The sequence below is a fragment of the Dama dama genome, chromosome 30, assembly GCF_033118175.1.
Source record: "Dama dama isolate Ldn47 chromosome 30, ASM3311817v1, whole genome shotgun sequence".
In the NCBI taxonomy this organism is placed as follows: domain Eukaryota; kingdom Metazoa; phylum Chordata; class Mammalia; order Artiodactyla; family Cervidae; genus Dama; species Dama dama.
Window position 1 is genome coordinate 79,300,600 of NC_083710.1, and position 26,373 is coordinate 79,326,972.

Here is a 26,373-nt window from a genome sequence, read left to right on the forward strand (position 1 = left end):
GATAATGGAGGACAGAGGAGCCTGGTGTGTTGCAGTCCACGGGGTCACAAAGAGTAGGACATGATTTAGCAACTGAACAATAAATGTATTTCACCATATAGCAGAAACCTCATGTCATGGGAATGAACTTAGATTATTGGGCAGAAATAGGGTGTCAGGTTCGGTTTCCCCCACTAGTCTGAAGTAGAGTCTGGCGCATACTAGGCTCTCAGTAAGTGTTTATTGAGTGGCTGTGGTCTGTTTCCAAAGGAAAATGAATTCTGTGGAGGGGAGGGCTGATGGCAATGACCTTTATCACCCCTCGGGTGTTTGCTTCTGCAGATTTTGCTTTACAGCAGTAACAGTGATGAGTTGAATATAGTTGTTTGTATAGGAATCCCAGAAGTTTTATGTTTAGAACACAAAGAACTGGACTTAGACCACCATTTCTGAGCGTAAATCAAACCAAAGGGAGCTGCATCTAGTTGGAAAATAATTCAAATTATTTTAAACAGTAGCTCAATTATTTGAGATCAGGTAATTCTCACTTGCACATAGGGTTAAATCCAAATAGTCAGTGATGTATTTAGATAAGGCTTGAATCTGAAACATGAATTGGATGCTTTTCTCCCAGTCATTCATGGAAGTGTTTTATGTAAGTTTTTAAAATAAAAATAGTGAATTAGAATGTTTCAGTATATTTAATTATGCTACCACAATAATAAGATCCCACAAAAGAGGGAGGGTTTTTAAAGATTATTTTATTCAGGAGAGAAGGGACTTGTTGATATCCTAGAGAATATCCATTCACCCTAAGATAGTTAAGTGTATTTAAAGATCTTGAAGGCGAACAGTGAGGATTCATAACATTTCACTGTTTACGTTGCTTAGTGACCGTAAGCTACCTGAGCGGAAGCTCTTTCTGCGTACGCTCCGAAGGTAATTACGGTAGAGCATGACGCTAATGACTCGAGCCTGAAATTGTTTCGAAACGATGTAGTAGAGAATCACGTCCAGACAAGTGCTGAGGTTCATGAGGAAGGTGGTGAAGGCTCCCCAGGGGTTGTAGCTGTTCTCATCCCCTCCCAGCATCAGGAAAGCAAAGCAGATGTGGAAGGGCATGAAGCAGACCAGCACCTGCACCATCAGCGTGATGATGATCCGGATCGACTTCTCTTTGACCTTTGGCTTCAGCTTAGAGGTCTTACCATGAAGGAGACTATGGATAATGACCAAGTAGCACCCAATCATGATGAACAGAGGAATCAGGAAAAAAAATACCAGTCGAGTGAAGTTCAGCGCGTTAATAGCTTTTAAGTAAATGATGTCAGAAATCTTGAGGCAGGTGGCGGGGGTGGAGGAGGCTGTGTCTGGGTCTTCATAGAGCAGCAGGAGTGGGATGGTGGTGGTCAGGGTCATTATCCAGACTCCCACACACGCCATCACGGCCTTGCATGTGTTTTTAAGTTCCTTGGCATATTTTGGCTGTACGATGGCCATGTATCTGTCGGCACTAATGAAAGCAAGAAGCCACAGAGCAATACTTGGGTAAAACACTGTGAGAGCCCCAAGAATCTGGCAAAAGTACTCTCCAAAAGGCCATTCACCTTTTGCATAATAAAACATCCGAAAGGGTAGGCTCATTATAAATATCAAGTCCAGTAGTGCCACATTCATCATATAGATGGTCACAGTGGTTCTCTTCTTGGTGGTGCAACTGAAAACCCATAAGGCAGTGACATTCACAAACAATCCAATGATGAAGATGCAGCTGTAGAAGACGAGGGCTGCGATCTTGTATTCATCTGGATGTGGGTCAATAGGAAGGGCAGGTTGCGTTTGACTCTGAGGAGTGGTCATCTTATAGCTCGCTGGTGGGCATGACACTTAGAAACTGTAAAACAGAAATAGGAATGAAACCCTTAGTTGAAAAATAAATGCTTAACATTCTTACAGTCAGCTTGGCATGTCAGTGGATTTTGAGAATACTTTATGTGGTAGAGTCAACGCATGTGTCTTGGTATTTGTTAAGAAATACACTCCCTGGGTACTACTGCTGATATGCACTAGTCCATTAAGACGGTTTCTGGTGTGTCACAATGCCCTGGCCAGTGTATTCATTTTCTCTCTCCCTGTAGTATGGGATTGGGTAGCAGTTGTTCCTGTATTAGGTATCCTTTGTTTGGGACTACTTGGGGAAAGGCCATTCTGAATTTTGACTCTTTAAGTTTGTCACTTTTTATCATGTTTATTGTTTAAATATTTGGTAACTCAGTAATGTCTGATTTTTACTCATTAAATATAATTTTAATATATAATGGATTATTACTCATTAAATATAAAATATTAATATAAAAATTATGTATTAGAAAGTAAAGAAACCATATAGCTGGTTGACTACCGAATGGTTACAGTAATTCTCATTTGAGAGGTGGAGGTTTTCCTTCTTACCACTGTGTTGTCCACACTGCCTGATGAGTACATAGTAGATGCTCAGTTTGCTGGATTGATGGGTAAGTGCAGGAAGGAACCTTTGGCAGGGTGACCCACAGTAGCTACTCTCTAGTTTGTCAATGAAACCTTGCTTAATTGGCCATTAAATCTACTTTTCTTTTAAGTGGCAAATAGTTCTTCATAGAATCATGTTCTCAGCTATCATAGGTTAGAAACAGCAGTTCTTGTGCCATGGTGTACAGATTAAGAGCTTGACTCTTGAAAACAATAGACAGGCTAGTTTTTAACGTGCAGTTGGGACCGTCTAATGCTGAATCCTCCAGATGGTGTTTACCGGTGTCCCAGAAGGAGATTTCATGGCTACAGGGGTGCACAGGGCGCATCACCTTGAGAATAAGCTGTTTCTAGTATAGTAACTTTCACCTCCTCACTCTACCTAGATATAGAAACATAAGTATTGTTTGTCAATTTTAATTTTTAAAGGAGTATCAGAAACAAGTATTTATTAACAAGAAGTCACTCAGTGACTTTATGTGTTTGCAGAAACTGTATAATTTCTACCCCTCACCCCACCGGCAGTGCCCATTTCTACTGGAAAGGAGTTTAGTTGTGATTGTAAATATCATTGACCCCCGCCCCCCTGTGTGATACTTCCATCACCCACGATATAACATCAACAGCAGTGATTTTAAAAATAGACTTGCTACAAAGAGATGGAACCTTGTGGCATCCCCCTTGAAATAAGGAGGTGTAAGAAAGTTTCCTTCAAAAATGTCACTTTGCAGAGTGGGCTTCCTCTCGTTCAACCCTGAAGCTCTTTAGTGAAAACTATGGGGGAGATTGGCCATCTGCTCAGTGACATCGTGGGCAGTAATTTAAAATTAACTAGAGCAGTTGCTGTGAACAAAGACAAGATAGGACTTTGTTTTCTTCCTCCCTCCCTCCTTCCTACCTTTCCGAGTTTGCCGAATATTTAGGTTAAATACAATTTTTGAAATAGAATTCTATATATTTAAAAGCCTGTGTTAATTAAAATTTCCACATATTCAGGTGACTGGAATATTAATTTCTATAAAATGAGAAAAATACTACATAGAGAAGTTAAATCTCTAGTATCATACCAAAAAAAAATCATTTTAGAGACTTGGCTCTTATTTTTAACTTTCAATGAATTTTTCCACAGTAGAAATTGTAATATAAATGACATTTTGTATCCTTCTTTTCTCTTGTGTCAGAACTCCCTCCACTCATCCTCATCCCTGATTTTTGTCCCAGAAATTCCTTACTTACAAACCTCTTCTGAATGAATCTTTTTCTCCTCCTTGGGCTCAGGCTGACTTTATGTCATGAACAGTTGTGCTCATTTGCTTAAATGAGCAAATTTAAGCAAATTTAGTCAAGTTTGACTAAAATCTGTGTGATGCATGTGTTTTAAAGGCATTACTATATAGTTGTACTCTATACACACACATAACATTTTTGGATAAATATTGAAAAATGATTAGCTTGTAAGTCAGCATTTTAAAAGCTTTTGACATTCTTTGAAACAGTGTAATTGAAAACCAAGTGATAAAGACTCCTGAAGATACTTACAATTTATTATATCAACATTCTCTGTAAGTTGAAAAAAACTACGTTTACTATTAACGTAAAAAATACTGAAAATAAATGAAAGTCATATTCATAACATAGGAAGATGACAATATTACCCATTTGAAGGTCCTTCACCAACATAATTTCAGCAACATATTATTAAAATAAAGCAAACATCTTGAGATTTAACAAATAAGTACAACATTACTTCTGACAATCTGTGATAAAACTGATTAAATGCTACTTACCTCCTGACCATCAAAAGGCTGTGTTTGAGAACATTTTTCGGTAAACACAGTTCTGTAAAAGAGATATCTTTGAGTTGCTTGTGTTAAAATAGCTCTTTCTAGAAACTGTGTATTTAAGAAACGCTATATTTCTTTTGTTTTAGGCTCTTCCGTTGCTTTAAAAAGTTGTTTCAGATATAATACTCGGTATAGGACTTGATACTCGCTCAGCTGCAATTGCTGCTTTGTCTCTTTCAGGAAGTGCTCGCTGAAATAAGGCTTTTTCAAGTTATGACTTTGCCCTGGATGTGGTTTTTCTCTTTCACAAATGATTTGTTTATGAGGTCATGCTTAGCATAAGCTCCCTTTGAAATGATGGCATGTATTTAAGAAAATCACAGAAAAATGTCTTCACTTTGTTTACTTTGGTGCTTAAAGCCTGCATCATCTGTTGAAGGAGAATGGGATTTGATATTGACTAGAATAGAATTCATAGTATAATTTATTCACTTTCTAAGCTGTGTGACTTTAGTTACTTAAACACCATGAACCTCTGTTCCTTAGTTTTTGTAGAGCTAAAATAGAGATAATACCCATCTGGTAGGATTGTGAGGACTCTAAACCAGGAAAGTCCAAGTGCTAATCTGGCACTTAGTGGGAACCCTTTACTACAAGTTCCTAAAATCATCAAATATCTACTTTTTGCTACTAAAATATTCCTAAATGGTAGAAATTTGGACACCCTCAGTTACTTAGTTCAACTTTTCACATACTTTTCCCTACTTTGGTTTGCTTTATTTTTTAAGTCCCCAGTGTTTCATATCCCTTGTCTGTCACATGGAAGACTAGAAGTAATTTCTTTGGCAAAAACATCCCTATGAATTGCTGAGAAAGGACTCTGGGAAGCAGCAATGGAGAATAGACTTATGGACACGACGGGGGTTGGGGAGAAGGAGAGGGTGGGGGTTATGGAGAAGGTTGCACAGAAATGTACACTAACATATGTAACATAGAGAGCCGATGGAAGTGTGACTCAGGGGACTCAAAGTGGGCTTGGCAACAACCTAGAGGGGCGGGGGGGTGTTCAGGTGGGGGGGCATGGGTAAACCTGTGTCTGATTCGTGCTGACTTTGGTAGAAACCAGTGCAATATTGTAAAGCAATTATCCTTCAACAAAAGTAAACCCAAAAAAAGTAAGCTAAAAGAAAAGAAAGGACTCTGGGAGTCTTGAGTGGAATAATTTACATACTAGGAGTATTTTAACCTAAGAAGGGAAGTGAAAGCAAAGAAAAGAGAAGTGAGCAACTCCAATCATTGCCTGCTTGGCTATATTAACTTTTTTTTCTTCTTTAAAAAAAAATCATAATTTCATTTGCTTGTCCTAAAATTTTAATTATCTTTATACTTTGTATGCATGATTTGTCAGCTTTTAAAAGGTATGTGAACGTAACAGTTTTGTTTTTTTTTTTAATTTAAGACAGCTTGTGGGCACATGCTCTTTTATTTCCTCCAACAAAACTGTAGTAAATCTGACTTACAAATTATTTAGACCCTTTCCTTTGGTGATTAAAATACTTTTGATTGTGATAATGCTAGGTGAATGGGTTTTAGAAGCACAAGCAGCAACCCCGAGCTACAATTTCTTGTGTAGATGGAGATTCAAGGCCCAGTGTGGGCCAGTGACTTGCTGAGAACTCAGACACCGAGGCCTAGTCTCTTCTGGTACCAAGTTCAGTACCCTCCCCTTTCTGCCCTGGCTGCTGTAAAGACTTCCCACTGTGAGGTGATTACATTGATATTATTCACTAGATGTGATATGCTCATTGCTGAATTACATTATAATCAGTTTTTTACACACAGAGTTATATTTCATATGCAGGATAGGAGTTTCATATTTTATCTGGAGATAGGAACCTCTTATCTGCAGATCCAATCTTTTCATTGCCCTGCTTTCATATAGCCTGTGACAGGTCTTCTAAAATTCATTGCTGATTAGTGTTCTCCTGCTGCTGAAGTCAGCAGGTATGGAAAGGCATAGATCTCATTAAGAAAAGGCCCCTTGTCTGCGCAGGGAGATTCCTTTTTCTGACTCGACAGTCTCTCATGGAGAGGCCCCAAGGGACACAGCTTGAGGGTGGGCCCTGTCTTTCTCTCCGTCCTAGCCTAATGCGACTTCCTACTCCTGGCCTTTCACAGGCTGTTACACCAACCTGTGATATCCCTTCCCACCACACCCCCATCTCTTGATGTGGCTGGCTGCTATTTATCCTAGAAGTTTTAGGTTAGATGTTGCCTTTCCCACGAAATCTTCTCTGACCCCTGAAGCTGGTTGGTTATTCGTGCCTGTAAGGTTTTTTAGCACTGGCTTCTTATCCCTGTAGCGGCATGTATCTGTATTATTGTTGGGTCTTTACTTGCCTTTTATCCTGCTCTAAATTGAGGTCCTTGAGGGTTTGCATGTGTTGTGTATGTATGTGTTTAACTGCCATTTAGTAAATACTGGTTGAACATAAGATTGAAAACATAGGTGAAGAAGTCGAGGGTTGAGGGAGGATAAAACATTAAGCCCAGTGTCAGCATCAGGGACATTCTGACTTGCTGTTGTGAAGGGAACCTGCCAGTTGCAAGAACAACAGAGATAAGACCACCCCTCACCCCACCCCCGCCCCCAACACTGCAGCGCTTAGCACTGTTCTCTTTTTCCAGGCTTCTCACGGTGATTTTATGGTGGAAAAGAATTTCAGTTAAAAAAAAAAATTCCCCCAAACCATTTGGCAGCAAGTGAGTAAACAGTGGATCAAGAATTAAACTTTTATGTCTAGTTTGCTTCTTTAATACTTGAACCTAATGAATTTTTTATTCAAATGGAAGAACTTGTCTTATTTGGGGATCATTCTTGCAGCTTTAATTTCCTCACTTATATTGGGATATGAGTGAAAGAAAATTTTCACCTTGCAAATGAGGGATTTCACAGAGTTCTCTTCACCTTATGGAATCATCCATTTCAGGTCCATTTTTGAATTCTGGTTTAGGTACTAAAAGCCCCAAATGAATTTTTATTTTAGCCCTCGAGTCCAGTTTTAGAGTGAATATAATTTAGTTAAGCCAATTTTACAATTATTGGAAAGAATTCTAGTTAATAGACTTACACAGTAAATCCCCATTATAAAAGCATGCTCTTATATCAAGAGATTTATTTTGTCTGTGCCACAGATAAAACTGTATTTCTCATTCTTAACACATTTCTCTTTTCCTCAGCGGATATGAGGCTTATCCTGGTTCCTCAGACCAGTGTTGTGAGGAGGGCCCTGCTGTTTGTTACTGTTTATCTTGCCCAGCGCAGGGGGCCATCAGCAGACACAGGCAGAGCAGTGGGTAGACAGCCAGTCCCCACAAGTAAGAGGTGGGGGCGGCAAACAAGAGTGAGAATCTTACTTGGCCCTGATGGTCTCCCACTCTGATGTTAGGAATCTTTGTGCCCTACCCCTTTTCTTTTTCAAGCTTGCTTCTGAATTCACTGCTTTTTTTTTTTTTTTTTTTTGGAGAGAGCCAGGTATGTTGCCTAGTGGTTTCTGGATGAAGAAGGCTGAGATAATGTTTGTCTACATCTATGTTATTGTAACTCCAACAACTTAACAGCTGTAGTCTTATAGCCAAACTGGTTGTCAACCTCCTTTCAACCTCCTGTAGAAAACTTGATTTTCTAAACAGTATTGTAAATTCAGCATTTCCCAAATTCCTTTTCCCCAGCAATTTTTGTCCAACTTCACAATTTTACAGACACATAGACAATCAGATGGTTTACTTACCTCACAGCAAAGAAGTTGAATCCAGATAACCAAAGTGATAGATAATTCTAGTTAGATCTAAACTGACAATGAAAGTAGAGTTGCCTAAAGATATTAAAGAGTCTTTCACTTAGAGGATCTTAGGAGAAGGCTTCTATATGGCAGTGAAAGCACTCCTATGCCCCCTAAAATCCCAGGTCAAGAATTTGTGGGGTGACGTTTCACTCACTGCCTGGAGAGTCATTCGGGGTCCCCAGGGCACAACTAGTTGAATAGAACTCTGGTTATTGTGATGTACTGGGCTGCCCCCTACAGATTCTGGTCTCACAGTTCAAGGAGATAGTATGTGTAGAGAGAGATGAATTTCTAGGGGAAAATGTCTAGTAGTATGGTGAAACAGCAGTTTAGAAGAAAAAGGCAGTGTGGAGAGTCAAAACTGGTAAAGAAATAAGGGGTATGTTATTGAGTTACTTAAATCCAACCTTGTGTACTAGTGTGTGTGATGGAGGCTTTTAGTATCCTATTCTAAAAAGTAACTATGTGTCTATAGGTTGAAGGTTATTGGTTTAAAAGAGTTACTTAGGATTTTTTTAAAAAAATTATCTCTGTCGTTACTCTTATCTGTATTATCAGAGGTAAAGAGTCATCAGGCAGAGGTCTAAGTGCTTTACATGGGTCATAGAATTTAATCGTCATGCCAACAGCAGAGTATGTTGAGGACACAATAGTAGTTTCGATGCTGTAACCTAGGGACATTTACTCAAGATTCTCAGATTGTGAGATTGTGTTGTGCTCTTTCTCTATTATGGTGGTGTACTTTCTTTCAGTAAGTTTTGCTGAGGTTGGTCTTACTTAGTAGAGAATGGTCAAAGTAGTCATTCAATCTGTAGCAAAAAAATCTGAGGAAATAGAACTTCCTGTCCTATCCCTGTTTCTCACCAGTGATTTGATATTCTCCAGGAAAAGTTTTGTAGCTGGATTCTGTCAGCCTGTAAATTTAATTTTGCAAGGGAGATTGCTGCCATTCCGTGAGCCAAAGACTTTGAAGCATTCAAGAAAGGGTGTATCCAAATGGTCAGTAAACATGTGTGAGTACACCCAACCTCATAAGTATTCAGGGAAGTAAAAATTGAAACTGTCATTAAGGATGTTACTACCCACACACCAAAGTGGCCACAGTGAATAAGACTAATAAGTGCTGATGAGGGTATAGAGCAACCCGGAACTCTTGTGCATGGCCGGTGGGAGCTTAAATTTGGCAGACAGCTGGATATTAAGTACTAAGATGAAGATACATACACCTGTGACTCAGATTCCACTCCTTGGTAGAAATGCATGTTCCTGTGTACCAGGAGATGATAGATAACAATGTTCATAGGAGCGTTATTTTTAATCGCTCCAAATTAGGAACAGCCTACATGTTCAGCAACTGTAGAGTTGATAAATCAGTTGTGTAAACAGTTTTCTGCTTTTCACAATCAAAATGGATCATACAGGAGGTGCATGTAACAGCATGGACAAATGTAGTGTATATGGTGTGAAGCGAGAAAAGCCAGACACAAAGGAATTCATACTGTACGAGTCTATCTGTATGAATTTCAGAAGGTAGACCAAACTGAAATAAAACATTTAAGGATTCACACATAGGGAGTAAAACTCACCAAAAGGTTTGTGGGTTGTGGGAGCCTGTTTTTAGAGGTGGGATTTGGAGGTGTCTGTGGATCTCTCTCTCTTTCACCAGTGTGTTGTTATTTCACCCCTTGATTGGACGCTCATCCCTATTATTCACATTTTGGGTCTATCTTGTTGACAAGGACCTGATCCTTCTGTCTTCACATGTCTCAGAGCACCTAGCACCGTGCTTAGCACACAATAGACCTCAATAAATAGGCTTTCTGACTTCACTAGAGTGTGTGAGTTTCTTTTTCTGTAAGAAAGAAAACTACCATGTCCCTCCAAAATGAATGTATAATATTTCTAAATATATATGATCACAAAGACATATCAAGCAAGAAAAATGAGACAAGATAGAGTTGGTTGAGGAAAGGCCCCAGGGTGAACTTTTGCAAGATCAACACTCACAGTGTATCAGAGAAGTTGATACAGTTTGTTTAACATAGTAGAACTTGAATTGCCTGTGTTTTCTGCTGTCCCATACTGGTTGACCTTGAAGGCTGCTTTGACATGAACACTGTGCCTTTACTGCCACCTACAGGTGACCACCAGCCATGGCGCTCTTCTCCTTCCCATGATTTGAAGCCTCAGGGAGATTGAAATCAGTGTTTTCAAAAGCTCTTAGTTGGTACAAGATAGTACAGATCTTTGTGTGCTATGTTAATTTATCAGTATTCCTACATTATGTAGTATTATGTAGGAGACATATCCTCATTCCTCTAAAATGTTTTGGCTTAGAGACCTTTCCTGGGAAGCATCCTGTTGTTTTTAGGAAACTGTTTTCCTCTATAGGACTTTGCCTTCTTGGGCTAGGACTTTGAGAAGATTCCACTTTAAATGTTATTTGTGCCCGATATTCTAGTAAGAGTCAGGCATAAAGGTGACCTTGGAACAAATTTGATAATGGCTTAAATTTTTTAAATGGTGGTAGAATGTACACAACATAAAATTTACTGTCTTAACCATTTTTAAGGTACAGTCAGTAGTGTTATGTACATTCACATTGTTGCCCAGCCAATCTCCAGAACTTTCCCCTTCCCAAACTGAAACTCCGTGCTGGTTAAACGGCTCCCTTACCTGCTCCCCCAGCCCCTGGCCGCCACCATTCTGCTCTGTCTTTGTGAATTCGCCTCCTGTGTGCCTCGTGTAAGTGTATATCCTTTGTGACCAGCTTAATTCACTTCGTATAATGTTATCAAGGTCCATTCGAGTTGGAACATGTGTCACAGTGTTCTTCCTTTTTAAGGATGAGTAATATTCAGTTGTATGGATATATTACATTTTATTTATCCACTCATCTGGAAATGGATACTTGGTGTGCTTCCATGTTTTGGCTCTTGTGACTAATGGGAGTACACATGTCTCTTTGAGACCCTCCTTCAGTTCTTTTGGGTATACATCTGGAAGTGAAATTGCTGGATCATGTGGCAATGCTATTTTTAATTTTTTAAGGAACCACCATACTATTTTCCAGAGCAGCCATTCCATTTTACATTCCCAGCCGCAATGCACAAGGGTTCCAATTTCTCTACATCTTTGCTAACATTTATTTTCTGTTCTGTTTTGTTTTGATAGTAGACATCCTAATGGGTTTGAGGTGGTGTCTCATTGTGATTTTGATTCTGTTTCCTGAAGATTATTGATATCGAGCATCTTTTTACATGCTTATTGGTCATTTGTATACCTTCTTTGCAGAAATTAAGTCCTTTGTCCATTTTTAACCAGTTTTTGTTGTTGTTGTTAACTTCTAGGAGTTCTTTATATTTTCTGCGTATAATCCTTTATCAGATAATATGGTTTGCAAATATTTTCTTTTATTCCATAGGCTGCCTTCTTAACTCTGCTTGCATCCTTTGATGTAAGGCAATGTTTTGGACATAGTTTTAGGTCCACCCAGTTATCATATTCTCATGATAAGGATGAATTGAAAAGCTTTAAAAATTTAAATGTTAAGATAGGGTAGGGTAGATTTTCCTCCATTTGTCCTTTAGAGACTTTCCCCAGTGACTTAATCTGAAGAGTATTTATCTCCAGTCCTCAATGCCTTTCCTTCATCCAGCAGGGTGTAAAGCAGGGTGAGCAGAAGCAAGCCATATCCCAGAGTTGGCTCACTTCAGAGCCTTCCACTTGCAAGTGCTTCTTACACTCTGGAAATTGCCTGTATTATTGCAATAATATGAAAATGAAAGAAAAGCATTTACCTTTCTATATTGTTCTCATTCCCTGCCTAGCCTGATAAATATGTATCAATGATTGCTTTGAAAATAAGAGCATGTTTGCTCATGAAATTTGCAAATTACAAAAGCTTCGGGAGATATGTTAGGAATAGCAGAGCAGAGAAAATCCTGTGGTGGCTCTGTGGTAAAGAACCCACCTGCAATGCAGGAGACGCAGGTTCGATCCCTGGGTCAGAAAGAACCCCTGCAGGAGGAAATGGCAACCCACCCGTCTTCTTGCCTGGGAAATCCCACGGAAGAGGAGCCTGGGAGGAGCCTGGCGGGCTACAGTTCATGGAGTCGCAAGCCTGTGAGACGGCGCTGCGACGTGCCTGCTGGCTGACCCGGATGTGCTTGTGGATGGTGTAGATAGTTGGACAACACGCGCAGCCCTGGAGGTCGCTGTCTGCGTCAGGACAGGAGGGGATCACACCTGTCCTGGGAGGGGCAGCTGTAGATGCAGGCCATGCTGATCCTGGAGAGGAGAAGGGCAGAACAGGCTTCAGCTATCATAGGGACTGCTCGAGGAAAGAGGAGTTAAAAGTTGGGGCGTGTAGGGCACGGACAAGGGTGGGTGACAGTGCGCCTACAGAGATGCTGCTGGAAGTTACTGGGCTTGGTAAGGGCTAGCTCGGAGGCACTGTCTGTCTCCAGGCGAAGTGACTCCCGTGGGAGGCACTGACTTGCTGACTCAAAGACTCTCAAGCAGAGGCTGGAAAAGCAGCAGGCAGGGATGTCCAGGAAACCCACAAGTTGGGCAGGTGGCAGGAATGAAATTCCCATGAAAGCCCTGGGAACTCTGAGCATCTCTGCTCCTGTGCTCTTCGTGGTGGGATTCGCTGGTCGGCTTGGAGAACTGGAGACGTTAAAAGGAGTCCAGCAGAGGAACAGGTGTTTCCCTTGGGAATCTCTGCAGCCCAGTGGTGTACAGTGACCTTGTCCTCCGGTCCTCGCAGTAACAAAGTATATGCATCCATGAGGGGGTGAATGGGTAAAGAAGGTGTGCTGTGTACACACACACACACACACACACACAACACAAAGTGACCTTGTCCTCCTTTCCTCTCAATAACAAAGATATACATGTCCATGAGGGGGTGAATGGATAAAGAAAATGTGTTGTGTACGCACACACACACACCGAGTGACCTTGTCCTCCTTTCCTCTCAAAGATATACATGTCCATCAGTGGGTGAATGGATAAAGAAAGTGTGCTGTGTACACATACACACACACACCACAGAGTGACCTTGTTCTCCTTTCCTCTCAATAACAAAGATATACATGTCCATCAGTGGGTGAATGGATAAAGAAAATGTGTTGTGTACGCGCACACATACACACACACACAGAGTGACCTTGTCCTCCTGTCGTCTCAATAACAAAGATATACGTGTCCATCAGTGGGTGAATGGATAAAGAAAACATGGTGTGTACACACACACAGAGGGACCTTGTCCTCCTGTCTTCTGAATGACAAAGACATGCACACCCATCAGTGGGTGAATGAATAAAGAAAGTGTGGTGTGTACACACACACACCCTGGATTATTTACCCAGCTTTATAAAAAGAAGGAAGTCCTGTCATTTGCAGCAACATGGACAGACTTGGAGGGTGTTACGTTAGGTGAGGTAAGTCAGACAGAGAAAGACAAATACTGCATGATCTCACTTATATGTGAAATCTTACAAAATATAGCTCATAGATATAGAGAACAGACTGCTGGAGGTGGGGGGGAGGCAGATGGCAAAATGGGTGAAAGGGATCAAAAGGTATAAAATAATTTCTGGGGATGCAGTGTGCAGCACAGTGACTGTAGTTCATACTACTGTATTGAGTGTTTGAAAGTTACCAGAGGAGTAGATCTTAGAAGTTCTCATCAGGCACCCAGGACTGGTGACCACACGGAGACGGAGGAAGAGTGCAGAGCGGCTGGCTGACTTGGAGAGCGCGCGGAGCTCTCAGTCCTTTCCCTGTGTCTCGCCCCGTGCGTCTGTTCCTCTGGCTGGTCCTCAGTGGGTGAACGGATAGAGAAAGTGGTGTGTGCGCGCACACAGAGTGACCTTGTCCTCCTGTCCTCTCAGTAACAAATACATGCGCATCCATCAGTGGGTGGATGGATAAAGCAAGTGTGGTATGTACACACACATATACACACACACAGCGACCTTGTCCTCCTGTCCTCTCAGTAACAGAGATATACGCGTCCATCAGTGGGTGAATGGATAAAGAAAATGTGGTGCGTACACACACACAGAGGGACCTTGTCCTCCTGTCTTCTCAGTGACAGAGAGAGTTATGTCCTCTTACAATATGTCCTCTTATAATAAACTGGTAATCTAGCTAGAGAAAAAAAAACACAAACGACCTCATCACAAGAAAAAAGTTTTGTAACTTTGTAAACGGTGAAGGATGTTAACTAGACTTACTGTGGTCATCATTTTGCAATATATACACATCCTGAATCATCATGTTGTACACCTGGAACTAATCTTTTATGTCAATTTTACTCAATAAATATAACAAGGACATAATTCCCTGCAGTAAGTTCTTATACTAGTGAAATAAGCTATTTGTAAAGTGAGTTTTTCTGTATAATCTAAATGATTTATTTTGCTCGTGAACAAAGAATATTTTTAAATTTTTGAAGTATTTCCAGAAAATACTTTATAAATACTTAAGGAGAAGTAGAGTGAAAAATAATAATTATTTTAAATCAATTTTAATCAAGTTCAACGTCAGATGACCAGACCTAAGTGATGAGTTGGCCGGGTGACATCTTTGAAACATTTTTAAAATAAAATATTCAGAGTGACTTATATTTTTCACATATTACTAACAGTTCTTATAGAACTTTAGTATGAACTATTTAAGCTTCCTTGTGAGGGGTATTTTCCCCTTTCTGAGCGAACAAGCACATCGGCAGTTTGATTGGCCTTGCCTGCAGTCACATTGTGAACCATTAGATGGCAGTGTTAGGCAGAACCTGATTAAAAACTACTATGCATCTACTCTAAAAGGTCTGAAATGGGGCTCAAATTGTGAAATCGTTTTGTAATCAAACATACGAGAGAGATTTTATAGTTTATACAAACAACTTGAGCAGTTTGGATTACCTCTGACTATGTTCAGAGCCTATATACTGTAGTCAGAATTTTAAAATGGTATTATGTATATGTGTTTTATTTATTACTAAATTACATGGCACATTATTTCAGATACCATTGGTATAACAATTTTGAAAATCCTGTGACAAAAATGTAAGAATAATTTTAGGTTCTGATTATGAGTGGGCTCAATATTGCACAATTCCAAATTTATAACTATTCAAGGTGAAGTAATACCCTTCTTGGCCCCAATACTTATCTTAAGGAAAAAAACAGTTATCTGGGATAAACAAAGCGAATTATAATGAGAGATTTTTGTCAAAAGGATATAGTAATACTGTTTTATGTTTTGTATCTCTGAAGTCTTATGAGCCACAAACTATATTTTTATCAGAACGCACATGTGTGTAAATACTAATAAGAAGACACTTGGAATTTAGCAGAGGTGATAATATGATGCCATGTTATAGTCATTGGCTTCCCAGGTGGCTGTGGTAAAGAATCCGCCTGCCAATGCAGGAGACGCTGGAGATGTGATTTCGATCTCTGAGTTGGAAAGATCCCCTGGAGGAGGAAATGATAACCCACTCCAGTATTCTTGCCTGGAGAATCCCATGGACAGAGGAAGCTGGTGGGCTATAGTCCATAGGGTTGCAAAGAGTCAGATACGACTGAGCACGCATGCAATCGTCACAGTAATCAGCTTTTGTCTTCCCAAAGACTGTATCTTAGGTGATTCTTGGGCACAGAATGGAGTGATGGATGCTAGCATTTCTGTATCAATATCCAAGGGTGTAAGTATCAACAACAAGTAGAATATTCTCAAAACTCATTAACTGAGGAAGTAGGAGGAAAGAAAAACTATATAGTTTCTATATATGTAGAAAAAGATGGTGTGGACATACATATGACTTCTCAGGAAAGATAAAAATAAGGAACAGGAAGCTGAACTATGAAGGGTGCTTTTTACTATACTGTCTGTACTTTTAATGCCTTAGAAAATGTAGTGATGTTTTATATAAGTTATTTTTTGAAAAGTCAGTTGTAGTCATTTTTTAGGATGTGAAGGAGGAATTTGCACAGTGAGGAAAAGAAGACCTTGATGCTCCCTTGTACAAGGTAACGACCGAGTTGTGTTTGGGGGTGCATGTGTGCATGCATGAGTGAATGAGAATTCTGCCTCATCTCTCACAAGAACAGTCCACTTCCTCTGATTTCCCCGTCTCTTCACTCAACACATATTTATTGAGAACCTGCTTTGTGGTAAATAGTATGTGTTCCAGGCTCTGACCATCCTGCTTTGATCAAAACAGATACGGTCTTTCTCATTGACTTTATGTTATAATCTGGGATAGAAAGCAGTAAGCAAGATAATATAATACATCGTATGTCAGATGATGATATATTCTGTGTAAAAACAAATCAGCCAACCAGCTGGCGGGAAAGGCAATACCAGGTGTAAGCAGGGTTGCAGTTTTCAACAGTATGATCAGTAGAGGCCTCAGTGGGTGGGTGACAGTTGAACGGGGGTCCAGGGGAGAGCCATGTGGTGATGTGGGGGGTGGGGGTGGGAGGGCTTGTATCCAGGTTCAGGGAAGTGCCAGCGTGGGGGCCCTCAGGTGGACGCCTGACTTGGGCATCTGTGTAGCCCGAGCAGAGGGAGCCAAGGGCAGGGAATCATAGGAGGTGAAGTTGGGGAGGTAAGAGAGGTCACCAGGCTTTACAGGTCTTTGTACCAACTTCAGCTTTTACTTAGAGGGTGATGGGAGCCATTCATGAGTTTTTGGAAGATGGAGGCATATTGGTCTATAGTGTTGGGTTTTTTTTTTTTTTTTGGTAAAAAATGGTTCCTGTTCCTTTAAAAGCACGTGTAATAGTTTTGCACGTTTGCACATTATTCTTTTGCTTCTAGTTCTCATATTATCAAATTCTCCCTTAGGGCATTCTCTTACTGTATTTTGCAGTTTGTGATTTTTCACTGTGAACTCATTTTCTGTGGGTTTTGTCTGCTGCTGGGGCCCCCACGTTCCCTAGCTCATGAAAGCATTTCTGCAGGAGGACTTTGTGTTTCCTCCTGCTGGATCCCCAGGGGTTTTTGTTGTCTTGGAGTAGCTTTTATGTTATTTTCTTACATTGGAGTTTCCACGCCTTTCAAGCAGGGTAAATCTAGACCACAAATTCAGGTATGATATTGGCCTTACATTGTGATTAGTTGTTGGGACTGTTTATTGTTTTCTTTTCCAAGGCCTTTCGTGTAAGCTAAATGTCATCACTGCTTTAGCAGACTGAACGGAATATTTCTAGCCTTCTCTGTAAAAAGTACAGGTCTTTTAGCATCTGTGCTCAGTCCCAGGTCTTCTTGCCTGAGCAGCGTGGGGCCGTGTCATCTGTCTTAGGCCTGAAAATTCAGCCCCCAACACCAGGGGCTTGTATCTGGTACCCACCTTGGGGATCACTGAAGTAGCACGTGCTGTGATTTCTGTTTTTGTTCAGATATTTGGAATTATTACACGGGAAGTTCTAAGCACATAAAAAAGTGTAGAAAGCACTATGATGAACTCAGTTTCAACATCACCCAGCCCAAGCAATGGTCAGCTCGTGGTCATCTTGTTTTATCTGTGTCCTCACTCTCACTTAGTGAGTCCAGTGGACCTCTGATGGGCTCTCTTTGGCATCTTAACCCAGGAACAGAAATATGTGTGTGTGTATTCTTCTGTGTGCGCTGTTGTATGCCAGCTGTAGGTCTCTTTATATGTTCATGTGCCCCATACTCTAATATCTTTAACTGATTTTGCTTTTTAGTGGAACAAGCAACTTTTTGTTCAGTTATTGCAAAATTAGCCTAACTACTCATGTACTTTTATTCTTCCATATAAATTTTAGAGTAAGTTAATCAGTTATCTTAAATTCAGCTGAAATTTGATAGAGTATTGAATTTTTAGTTTGATTTGGGGAAGAACTGATACCTTTATCAAGTTTCCCAATCCAAGAGCGTAAAGGATCTTTCCATTTATTCATAACATCTGTGTTGTTTATTTGATTTAAAATTTTTCTCTTATAGATCTTTTGTAATCCTAGGTGCCATACAGTTTTTGTTATGGTGAATGATGTGTTTATTTATTATGTTTCCCAAGTGTAGCTATTTTATTGCTGGAGTAGAGAACTGTCAGTGATCTTTGTAAGTTGATCTTGGATTTGGCAACTATATTGAACTCTCTTATTTATTGATTATTTTTCTAGGTGACATGGTAAGTGTATGTTTTACTTTTTAAGGAACTGCCAAACTGTTTTGTTAAGTATCCATAACATTTTGTGCTCTGATTAGCAATGTATGAGAATTGTAGTTAATACCCATCCTCAGGTCATTTAGTGTATTAATTTTTAAAGCAAGTTTTTAGTCATTCTAGTGGATGGAATCTGTTACATCTGCTGTCATTTTAGTTTGCATTTCCCTAATGACTAATGATGTGTTGAATATTTCTTCATGTGCTTGTATGTTATTAATCCATCTTCTTTCAAATCTTGCCCCCTTCCTTTTTAAATTGGGTTGTTTTTTTATTACTGAGTTATGACTGGCCTTTGGGTTTTGGATGCGGGTTCTTTATCAGATGTGTATTTTGCAAATATTTTCTCCCAGTCTGGCTTGTTTTTTCATTTTCTGAATAGTGATCTTTGAGGAGCCTAGTTGTAAGTTTTGATGATATGTAGACTGTCAGTTTTTTTTTTTTTTAATAGCTAATGTTTACTGTGTCCTGTCTAAGAAATCTTTGTCTCATCCATGAGCATAGAGATGTTTTTCTTCCTTTTGTAGAAATTTTATAGTGTAAGGTTTCCCATTTAGGAAATCTCTTTTAGTTTATCATTTGCCTAGAGTTTTTTTTAAATCATGAATAGACTGAATTTTGTCATAATTTTTTGGATCGATGTGGTCTATGGTTTTTTAGACTGCTTTATGGTGAATTACATTTATTTTTGAATGTTGAATCAACCTTACATTCCTGTGATGAACTCCATTTGATGTATATTATCCCTTTTATATATTTCTAGATTTGATTTGCTAATATTTTGTTGAGAATTTTTGTGTGTATATTCATGTGTGACATTGGTCTGTAATTTTCTTTTCTTATAATATCTTTGGTTTTTGGTATGAAGGTAATGCTGGTCTGGGACATGTTGTCTTCTGCCCATTTGTTTGAAATGTTTGTGTAGAATTAGTATGTTTTTCCCCTAAATATTTGATAGATTTTCCATTATTCCATTTCATTGAAGCTATCTGGGCCTGGAACTTTCTGTTTTGATAGGATTTTTTAAAATTCCTCTATGAACTCATTTTCTTTTACCTATTAACAACTCTAATTTTAGTATATGTGCTGCCGAAGCGAGCACTACCTATTAACAACTCTAAAGATGGCAGAAAGCGAAGAAGAACTAAAGAACCTCTTGATGAAAGTGAAAGAGGAGAGTGAAAAAGTTGGCTTAAAGCTCAACATTCAGAAAACTACTAAGATCATGGCATTTGGTCCCATAACTTCATGGCAAATAGATGGGGAAATAGTGGAAACAGTGAGGGACTTTATTTTGGTGGGCTCCAAAATCAGTGCAGATGGTGACTGCAGTCATGAAATGAAAAGACGCTTGCTCCTTGGAAGGAAAGTTATGACCAACCTAGACAGCATATTATAAAGCAGAGACATTACTTTGCCAACAAAGGTCTGTCTAGTCAAAGCTATGGTTTTTCCAGTAGTCATGTATGGATGTGAGAGTTGGACTATAAAGAAAGCTGAGCATCGAAGAATTGATGCTTTTGAACTGTGGTGTTGGAGAAGACTCTTGAGAGTCCCTTGGGTTGCAAGGAGATCCAACCAGTCCATCCTAAAGGAAATCAGTCCTGAATATTCATTAGAAGGACTGATACGGAAGCTGAAACTCCAATACTTTGGCCACCTGATGTGAAGAACTGACTCATTGGAAAAGACCCTGATGCTGGGAAAGATTGAGGTCAGGAGGAGAAGGGGACAACAGAGGATGAGATGGTTGGATGGCATCACTGACTCAATGGACATGAGTTTGAGTAAACTCCGTGAGCTGGTGATGGACAGGGAGGCCTGGCGTGCTGCAGTCCATGGGGTCGCAAAGAGTCGGACACGACTGAGTGACTGAACTGAACTGAGAAAGAATGAAGTCTTTACAAGAAAAAAAAAGTTTCAGTGACTTTTCTCTACTTTCTCTTTTCAGTGTCATAGATTTTTACTCCTATCATTGTTACTTCCTTCCTTCTGCTTACCCTGGAGTTAATTTGATACTCATTATCTATTTTCTTAAAATAGAAACCCGGATCATTGAGTGAGACCTTGCTTTTCTAATATTTAGTATTACATGTGTTCAGTGCTATACATTTCTCTTTACGCACTGCTTTAGCTGCATCCCACAAGTTTTATGTTGTTTTTATTTTCATTCAATATCCAACATTCCCTGTGACTTCTTTGATTCATGGATTATTCAAAAAAAGTTTTTAATTTACAGAATTTCTCCAAATATTTTTCTGGTATTGAATGCTAATTTAATTCTGTGTAGTCAGAGAAACTACTTTGTATGATTCCAGTTCCTTTAAGTTTGTTGAAGCTTGTTTCTTGGTCCCCCTTGCTGAATACTCCAAATGCACTTTAAAAATGGGTGTATTCTGATGTCATTGGGTGGTATCTCCTGTCAATGTCAATTTGGTCGTTGGTTGATATGCGTTTTTGTGTCTTCTATATCTCAAGTGGTTCTCTGTCCTCTTGCTTTTATCAGTTACAGAACAAGGAATGTTGAGCACCCTTGTTTGAATCTGTCTCTCTCCTCTCTGATCACCCTAACTTCAGCACTCTGTGGTTCCCCTTAGTTCTTGGTGGAGTAATCTTTCCACAAGTGTTTTCACAGTGTATGGCAGAGCTTTGAGTCCTTATGCACAGAAAGATATTTTGGATGTTTAAAAACTTTTTAATATTTAAAAGTTTTTTATTATTTCAATATTAATTTTTTTTTTTTTTTTCCCCACCTGGCATGACATGTGGGATCTTAGTTCCCTGACCAGGAACTCAGCCCAAGCCCTCTGCAGTGGAAGTGTGGAGTCTTAACCAGTGGACCACCAGGGAAGTCCCTTCTTCAATATTTTACTAGTATTACTGTACTATCTTATTGAATCCCATGTGTCTTTTGCAAATTTGAGACTGATCTTATCCACTTGTTATTTGTTTATTCTTTGCCTTTGGAAGTTTCTAGAATTTCCCCTTGTCTTAAATACCACCATGGTGTGTCTGCGTATAGGTTATCTTTATCTAAACTGTATGGCTAAGAGACCTTTAGTTGAAATATGTGTGCATTCTTTAAATGACTTGCTGTTTCTTTAAATACGTTATCTCCATGTCTTTCTTGTGTTCAGCCTCTTACGCTGACCTCTGGGAGGATGCCTAAGTTTATTTTTCAAGCTTGGTTAATTTGTTCTTCAAGAGTATCCCACCTGTTATGTTTTTCATATTTAATGTTTCCACATAGTCTGACTTCATATTTTTAACATTTTATCTTATATTAGTATAGATACTAGTACATATTATAACTTGAGGTTTGCCTGTTCTAAAAATTCCACTTTCATTAGTGATGTTGTTTGTTGTTTCTCTTTCATTGTGACTGTTCTCTAAGGATGTCTAGTTATTTGGGCCTCTGAACTCATGTTCCCCTGAGGTGTGTTCAGCCTTTTGGTGATGTCAGAGCAGATCAGTGGGGGCACTGAGCCCCCCAAGATAGAAAACCCACAGTCGCCACAGAGACCATTTGTTACCCACTCCTGTTTGCTGACATCCCATTAGGCATGCAAGCTAGTTGGGGATTCACCTTCAAACTCTTCGAAATAAATCGTATTGAGAAGAAGCATTTCTTTTTTAAAAATATGGCAATTTGTCTGAGGTGGAGGAGGGAGGATGTAGAGGAAGAAGTAGGTGAGGGAATGCTATCTCTTGTTACCAGTACCAACCTTGCACTGTTGCTATTGACAGATTGTGTGAAAATCTGCTAATTAATACCTCGAGACAGTTTGTGATGAGGTGCTTCGTAGCAATTCAGCTTTCATCTCTCTTAGTTGTACAAATAGTAGACCCTTGATATTAGAGAACTCAAGACACTTCTCTTCTTGAATTTTTCTTGAATTATTTTGATTATTTCTCGTCAATATTCTTGGTCCTCTGTTTCTGAAAAAATCCTACTCTCTGGGTATTCAGCCTCCTAGACAGGTCATTTTCATCTCTTCCCCCCTCTTCCCTTTTCTTCCTTTTAGTGTTCTTGCTCTGCTTGCGGGGAGATGTCTGGAGCTGTGTCTTCCAATTCTAATTACCATTTTAAAATAAACTTCTACTGAAGTGCAGCATGTACATGAAAAAGTGTACATATCCTAAGTGTGGAGCTGACTGAATTTTATAAAGTGACTCCCATTTGGACACATTCCAAATGGAGAAATAGAACATCACCTGTACCCTAAAAGACCCACTTGTGCTGCCTCCCAGTCACCGCTTCCTTCCCAAGTCTATCCTGCCTTTTAACCCTGGTCTGATTTTGTTTGGCTTTGACCTCTATGTAAGTGGAAATGTGGTCTTCTATATCTAGTATCTTTATCTCAGTATCACACTGGTGTTGCTGCACGTTGCAGTAGTTCGTGCCTGTTTATCGTTGTGTAGTATTCTTTTGTATGAATTACTGCTGTTCCTTCATTCTATTGTTGATGGACATTCAGCTTGTTTCTGATTTGAGTGATTATAGATGCCGTTGCCGTGAACATCCTTGATCATGTCTTTTGTTGTGTATATGTGTACATTTCTGTTGTGTGTGCACCTTGGAGTTAAAAGCTGGATTGTAAGGAGTACTTCTGTTTAACTCTGGTAGATGCTGCCAGTTTTCCTGTGGGTCAGGAATTTGTGAGCCGCTTAGCCGGGTGACCCCAGCCCTGAGTCCCTCACGTGGTTGGAGTAGGAATGCCAGCAGACACCATGGTTGTCTGGAGGCCTGACTCAACTGGAAGACCCTCTTCCAAAATAGCTCACTCACATGGCCATGGACAGGAAGACTCAGTTCCTCCCCAGGAAGCTGCTCGAGCATCTTCATGACCTGACAGCTGACTTCCCCCAGAGCGCGCCCCAAGAGTTAGCCGTCCTTCTCATTTCAGTTCATTGTAGTGATATGTTATTGTGGTTTTAGTTCGTGTTTCCTTGATGACTAATGATATTAAGGACCTTTTCACCTGTTGAACACCTTTACAGTATTTTTGCTATCCTGGTTTTTAATTTCCAGTAGTTCTTCTTTACTTTGCGAATATTCAATTTTGCTGGCATCCTGCTTTTTTGTTTCATGGATATAGTCTTTTTTTTCCTTGTGTCTTTCATGATATTAAGGATAATCCTCTACTTCAAGATTTTCATTTCTATGCACAGTTTCTGTTTCTTCTGAGTTCCTTTTTTTTCCTCGTTTTCTGCTTTTGATATTAGAGGCTTTTCTTAAATATCTCTGAGCCTTTGGCTATCTGTTTATAGGTAAGCGCCAGTTTCTAAAAACGCCTGATTGAAGAAATGGATTGTGTGCGAGGGGCTGAATGAATTCATGGACTTAATGGTGGGGTCCCCTCATTGTGATATTCCACTGTGAACGCCCAGTGTCCGGGTGCAAGGAGCAGGGACGGGCCTGCACAGTCTCAGGATCTGTCCATAGGAATTTATTATTGTTCTCATTTCTGCAAGTCCCCAATTTCCAGCAGGATACATTTCCTGTTAGTGTTATAGAGGGACCTTCCCTGGTGTTCTTGGTGATCAGATTATATGTATGACATAAATCTAATTCTTCTTAACTCTGCAAAGGATCAAACCTTTTAGGACTGGGCACAGCTGATTCAGGAGGCTAGGAAACAAATATTACAGTGCTACCGTAATTATTTATTGGAATAACTTGGTTATTTAGACCTGTTTAATAGAAACAGTCATAGATATTTAATATAATTCTTTCTTAATTTTGTTGCTCTTAATGGACTTTCATTTGAGCTCCCCTGTTACTGTAGTAACAGTTGGTACCAAGAGGCAGTGTTAACTTTTAATCTCAAAGTGCTAGGGGTTGGTTTCTGTCAAGCTGATGGCCAATTAGAGAGTAGCAGCACACCTATAATCTTCTGTGGTCATCTTGAATATCAACCGTTGGGATATTTTAAGGGAAGTGGGTATTGTGGGCAAAGTTAACAATAAGTGACAGTTAGCTTTCTAAATTACTTGTCCCTCTGGCTTGAACTTGGGCTCAGTATCCAGATCACAAGTTAATTATCACAGCTGGAATAATGTTCAGTGCCTTTACTTTAGAAGTAAAGTGTTATTTCTCAAACAAAGAGCTGCCAGGGACTCCAGATTTGAAGTGATCACGTTATTGTGTGTAGATTAATAGATTAGATGGATTGAGCTAATAGTTATTTCAAATACCTTATCACCTTTGACTCCTATTTTAAATAGCACTTTTTGTGAAATCAGTATGATTATATCGATTTCAATTCAGTTCAGTTCAGTTGCTCAGTCCTGTCCGACTCTTTGAGACCCCCTGGACTGCGGCACACCAGGCTTCTCTGTCTATCACCAAACCCCGCAGTTTACTCAAACTCATGTCCATTGAGTCAGTGATGCCATCCAACCATCTCATCCTCTGTCGTCCCCTTCTCCTCCCGCCTTCAGTCTCTTTCCCAGCATGAGGGTCTTTCCTAGTCAGTTCAGTTCTTCACATCAGGTGGCCAAAGTATTGGAGTTTCAGCTTCAGCATCGGTCCTTCCAGTGAATATCCAAGACTGATTTCCTTTAGGATGGACTTGTTGGATCTCCTTGCAGTCCAAGAGACTCTCCAGCACCCCAGTTCAAAAGCATCAATTCTTCAGCACTCAGCTTTCTTTATTGTCCAACTCTCACATCCATACATGACTACTGAAAAAACCAAAGCTTTGACTAGACAGACCTTTGTTGGCAAAGTAATGTCTCTGCTTTTTAATATGCTGTCTAGGTTGGTCGTAACTTTTCTTCCAAGGAGCAAGCTTCTTTTAATTTCATGGCTGCAGTCACCATCTGCAGTGATTTTGGAGCCCAAGAAAATAGTCTGTCACCGTTTCCATTGTTTCCCCATCTATTTGCCTTGAAGTGATGGGACCGGATGCCATGATCTCAGTTTTCTGAATGTTGAGCTTTAAGCCAACTTTTTCACTCTTCTCTTTCACTTTCATCAAGAGGTTCTTTAGTTCTTCTTCACTTTCTGCCATAAGGATGGTGTCATATGCGTATCTGAGGTTATTGATATTTCTCCCAGCAATCTTGATTCTAGCTTGTGCTTCATCCAGCCCAGCATTTCGTAATATGTACTCTGCTTATAAGTTAAATAAGCAGGGTGACAATGTACAGCCTTGACATATTCCCTTCCCGATTTGGAACCAGTCTGTTGTTCCACGTACAGTTCTAACTGTTACTTCTTGACCTGCATACAGATTTCTCAGGTGGTCTGGTATTCCTTTCTCTTTAAGAATTTTCCACAGTTTGTTGTGATCCACACAGTCAAAGGCTTTGGCATAGTCAATAAAGCAGAAGTAGATATTTTTCTGGAACTCTTGCTTTTTCGATGATCCAACGGATGTTGACTATTTGATCTCTGGTTCCTCTGCCTTTTCTAAATCCAGCTTGAATATCTGAAAGTTCACAGTTCATGTACTGTTGAAGCCTGGCTTGGAGAATTTTGAGCATTACTTTGCTAGCATGTGAGATGAGTACAATTGTGCGATAGTTTGAACATTCTTTGGCATTGCCTTTCTTTGGGTTTGGAATGAAAATGACCTTTTCCAGTCCTGTGGCCACTGCTGAGTTTTCCAAATTTGTTGGCATATTGAGTACAACACTTTCACAGCATCATCTTTTAGGATTTGAAATAGCTCAACTGGAATTCCATCACCTCTACTAGCTTTGTTCATAGTGATGCTTCCTAAGGCCCACTTGACTTCACATTCTAGGTTGTCTGGCTCTAGGTGAGTGATTACACTATCTTGGTCATCTGGGTGATAAAGATCTTTTTTGAATAGTTCTTCTGTGTATTCTTGTCATCTTTTCTTAATATCTTCTGCTTCCATTAGGACCATACTGTTTCTCTCCTTTATTGTGCCCATCTTTGCATGAAATGTTCCCTTTGGATCTCTAATTTTCTTGAAGAGATCTCTAGTCCTTCCCATTCTCTTGATTTCCTCTATTTCTTTGCATTGATCACTGAGGAAGGCTTTCTTATCTCTCCTTGCTATTCTTTGGAACTCTG

At 39.8% G+C, this 26,373-nt stretch overlaps 2 protein-coding genes across 2 annotated transcripts in view; one reads left to right on the forward strand and one right to left on the reverse strand.

The window, feature by feature from the left end:
- UBAC2 (UBA domain containing 2) overlaps nt 1-26,373 on the forward strand; it is a 165,711-nt gene that overhangs the window by 37,168 nt on the left and 102,170 nt on the right. The gene's annotated exons all lie outside the window — the stretch shown is intronic.
- On the reverse strand, nt 721-4,530 carry GPR18 (G protein-coupled receptor 18). Its single transcript, XM_061133214.1, has 2 exons — nt 4,275-4,530; nt 721-1,873 (listed from the first exon to the last, which is right to left on the reverse strand). Exon 2 carries the CDS (start codon nt 1,837-1,839, stop codon nt 841-843), a length of 999 nt encoding a protein of 332 aa, XP_060989197.1. The 5' UTR covers nt 1,840-1,873; nt 4,275-4,530; the 3' UTR covers nt 721-840.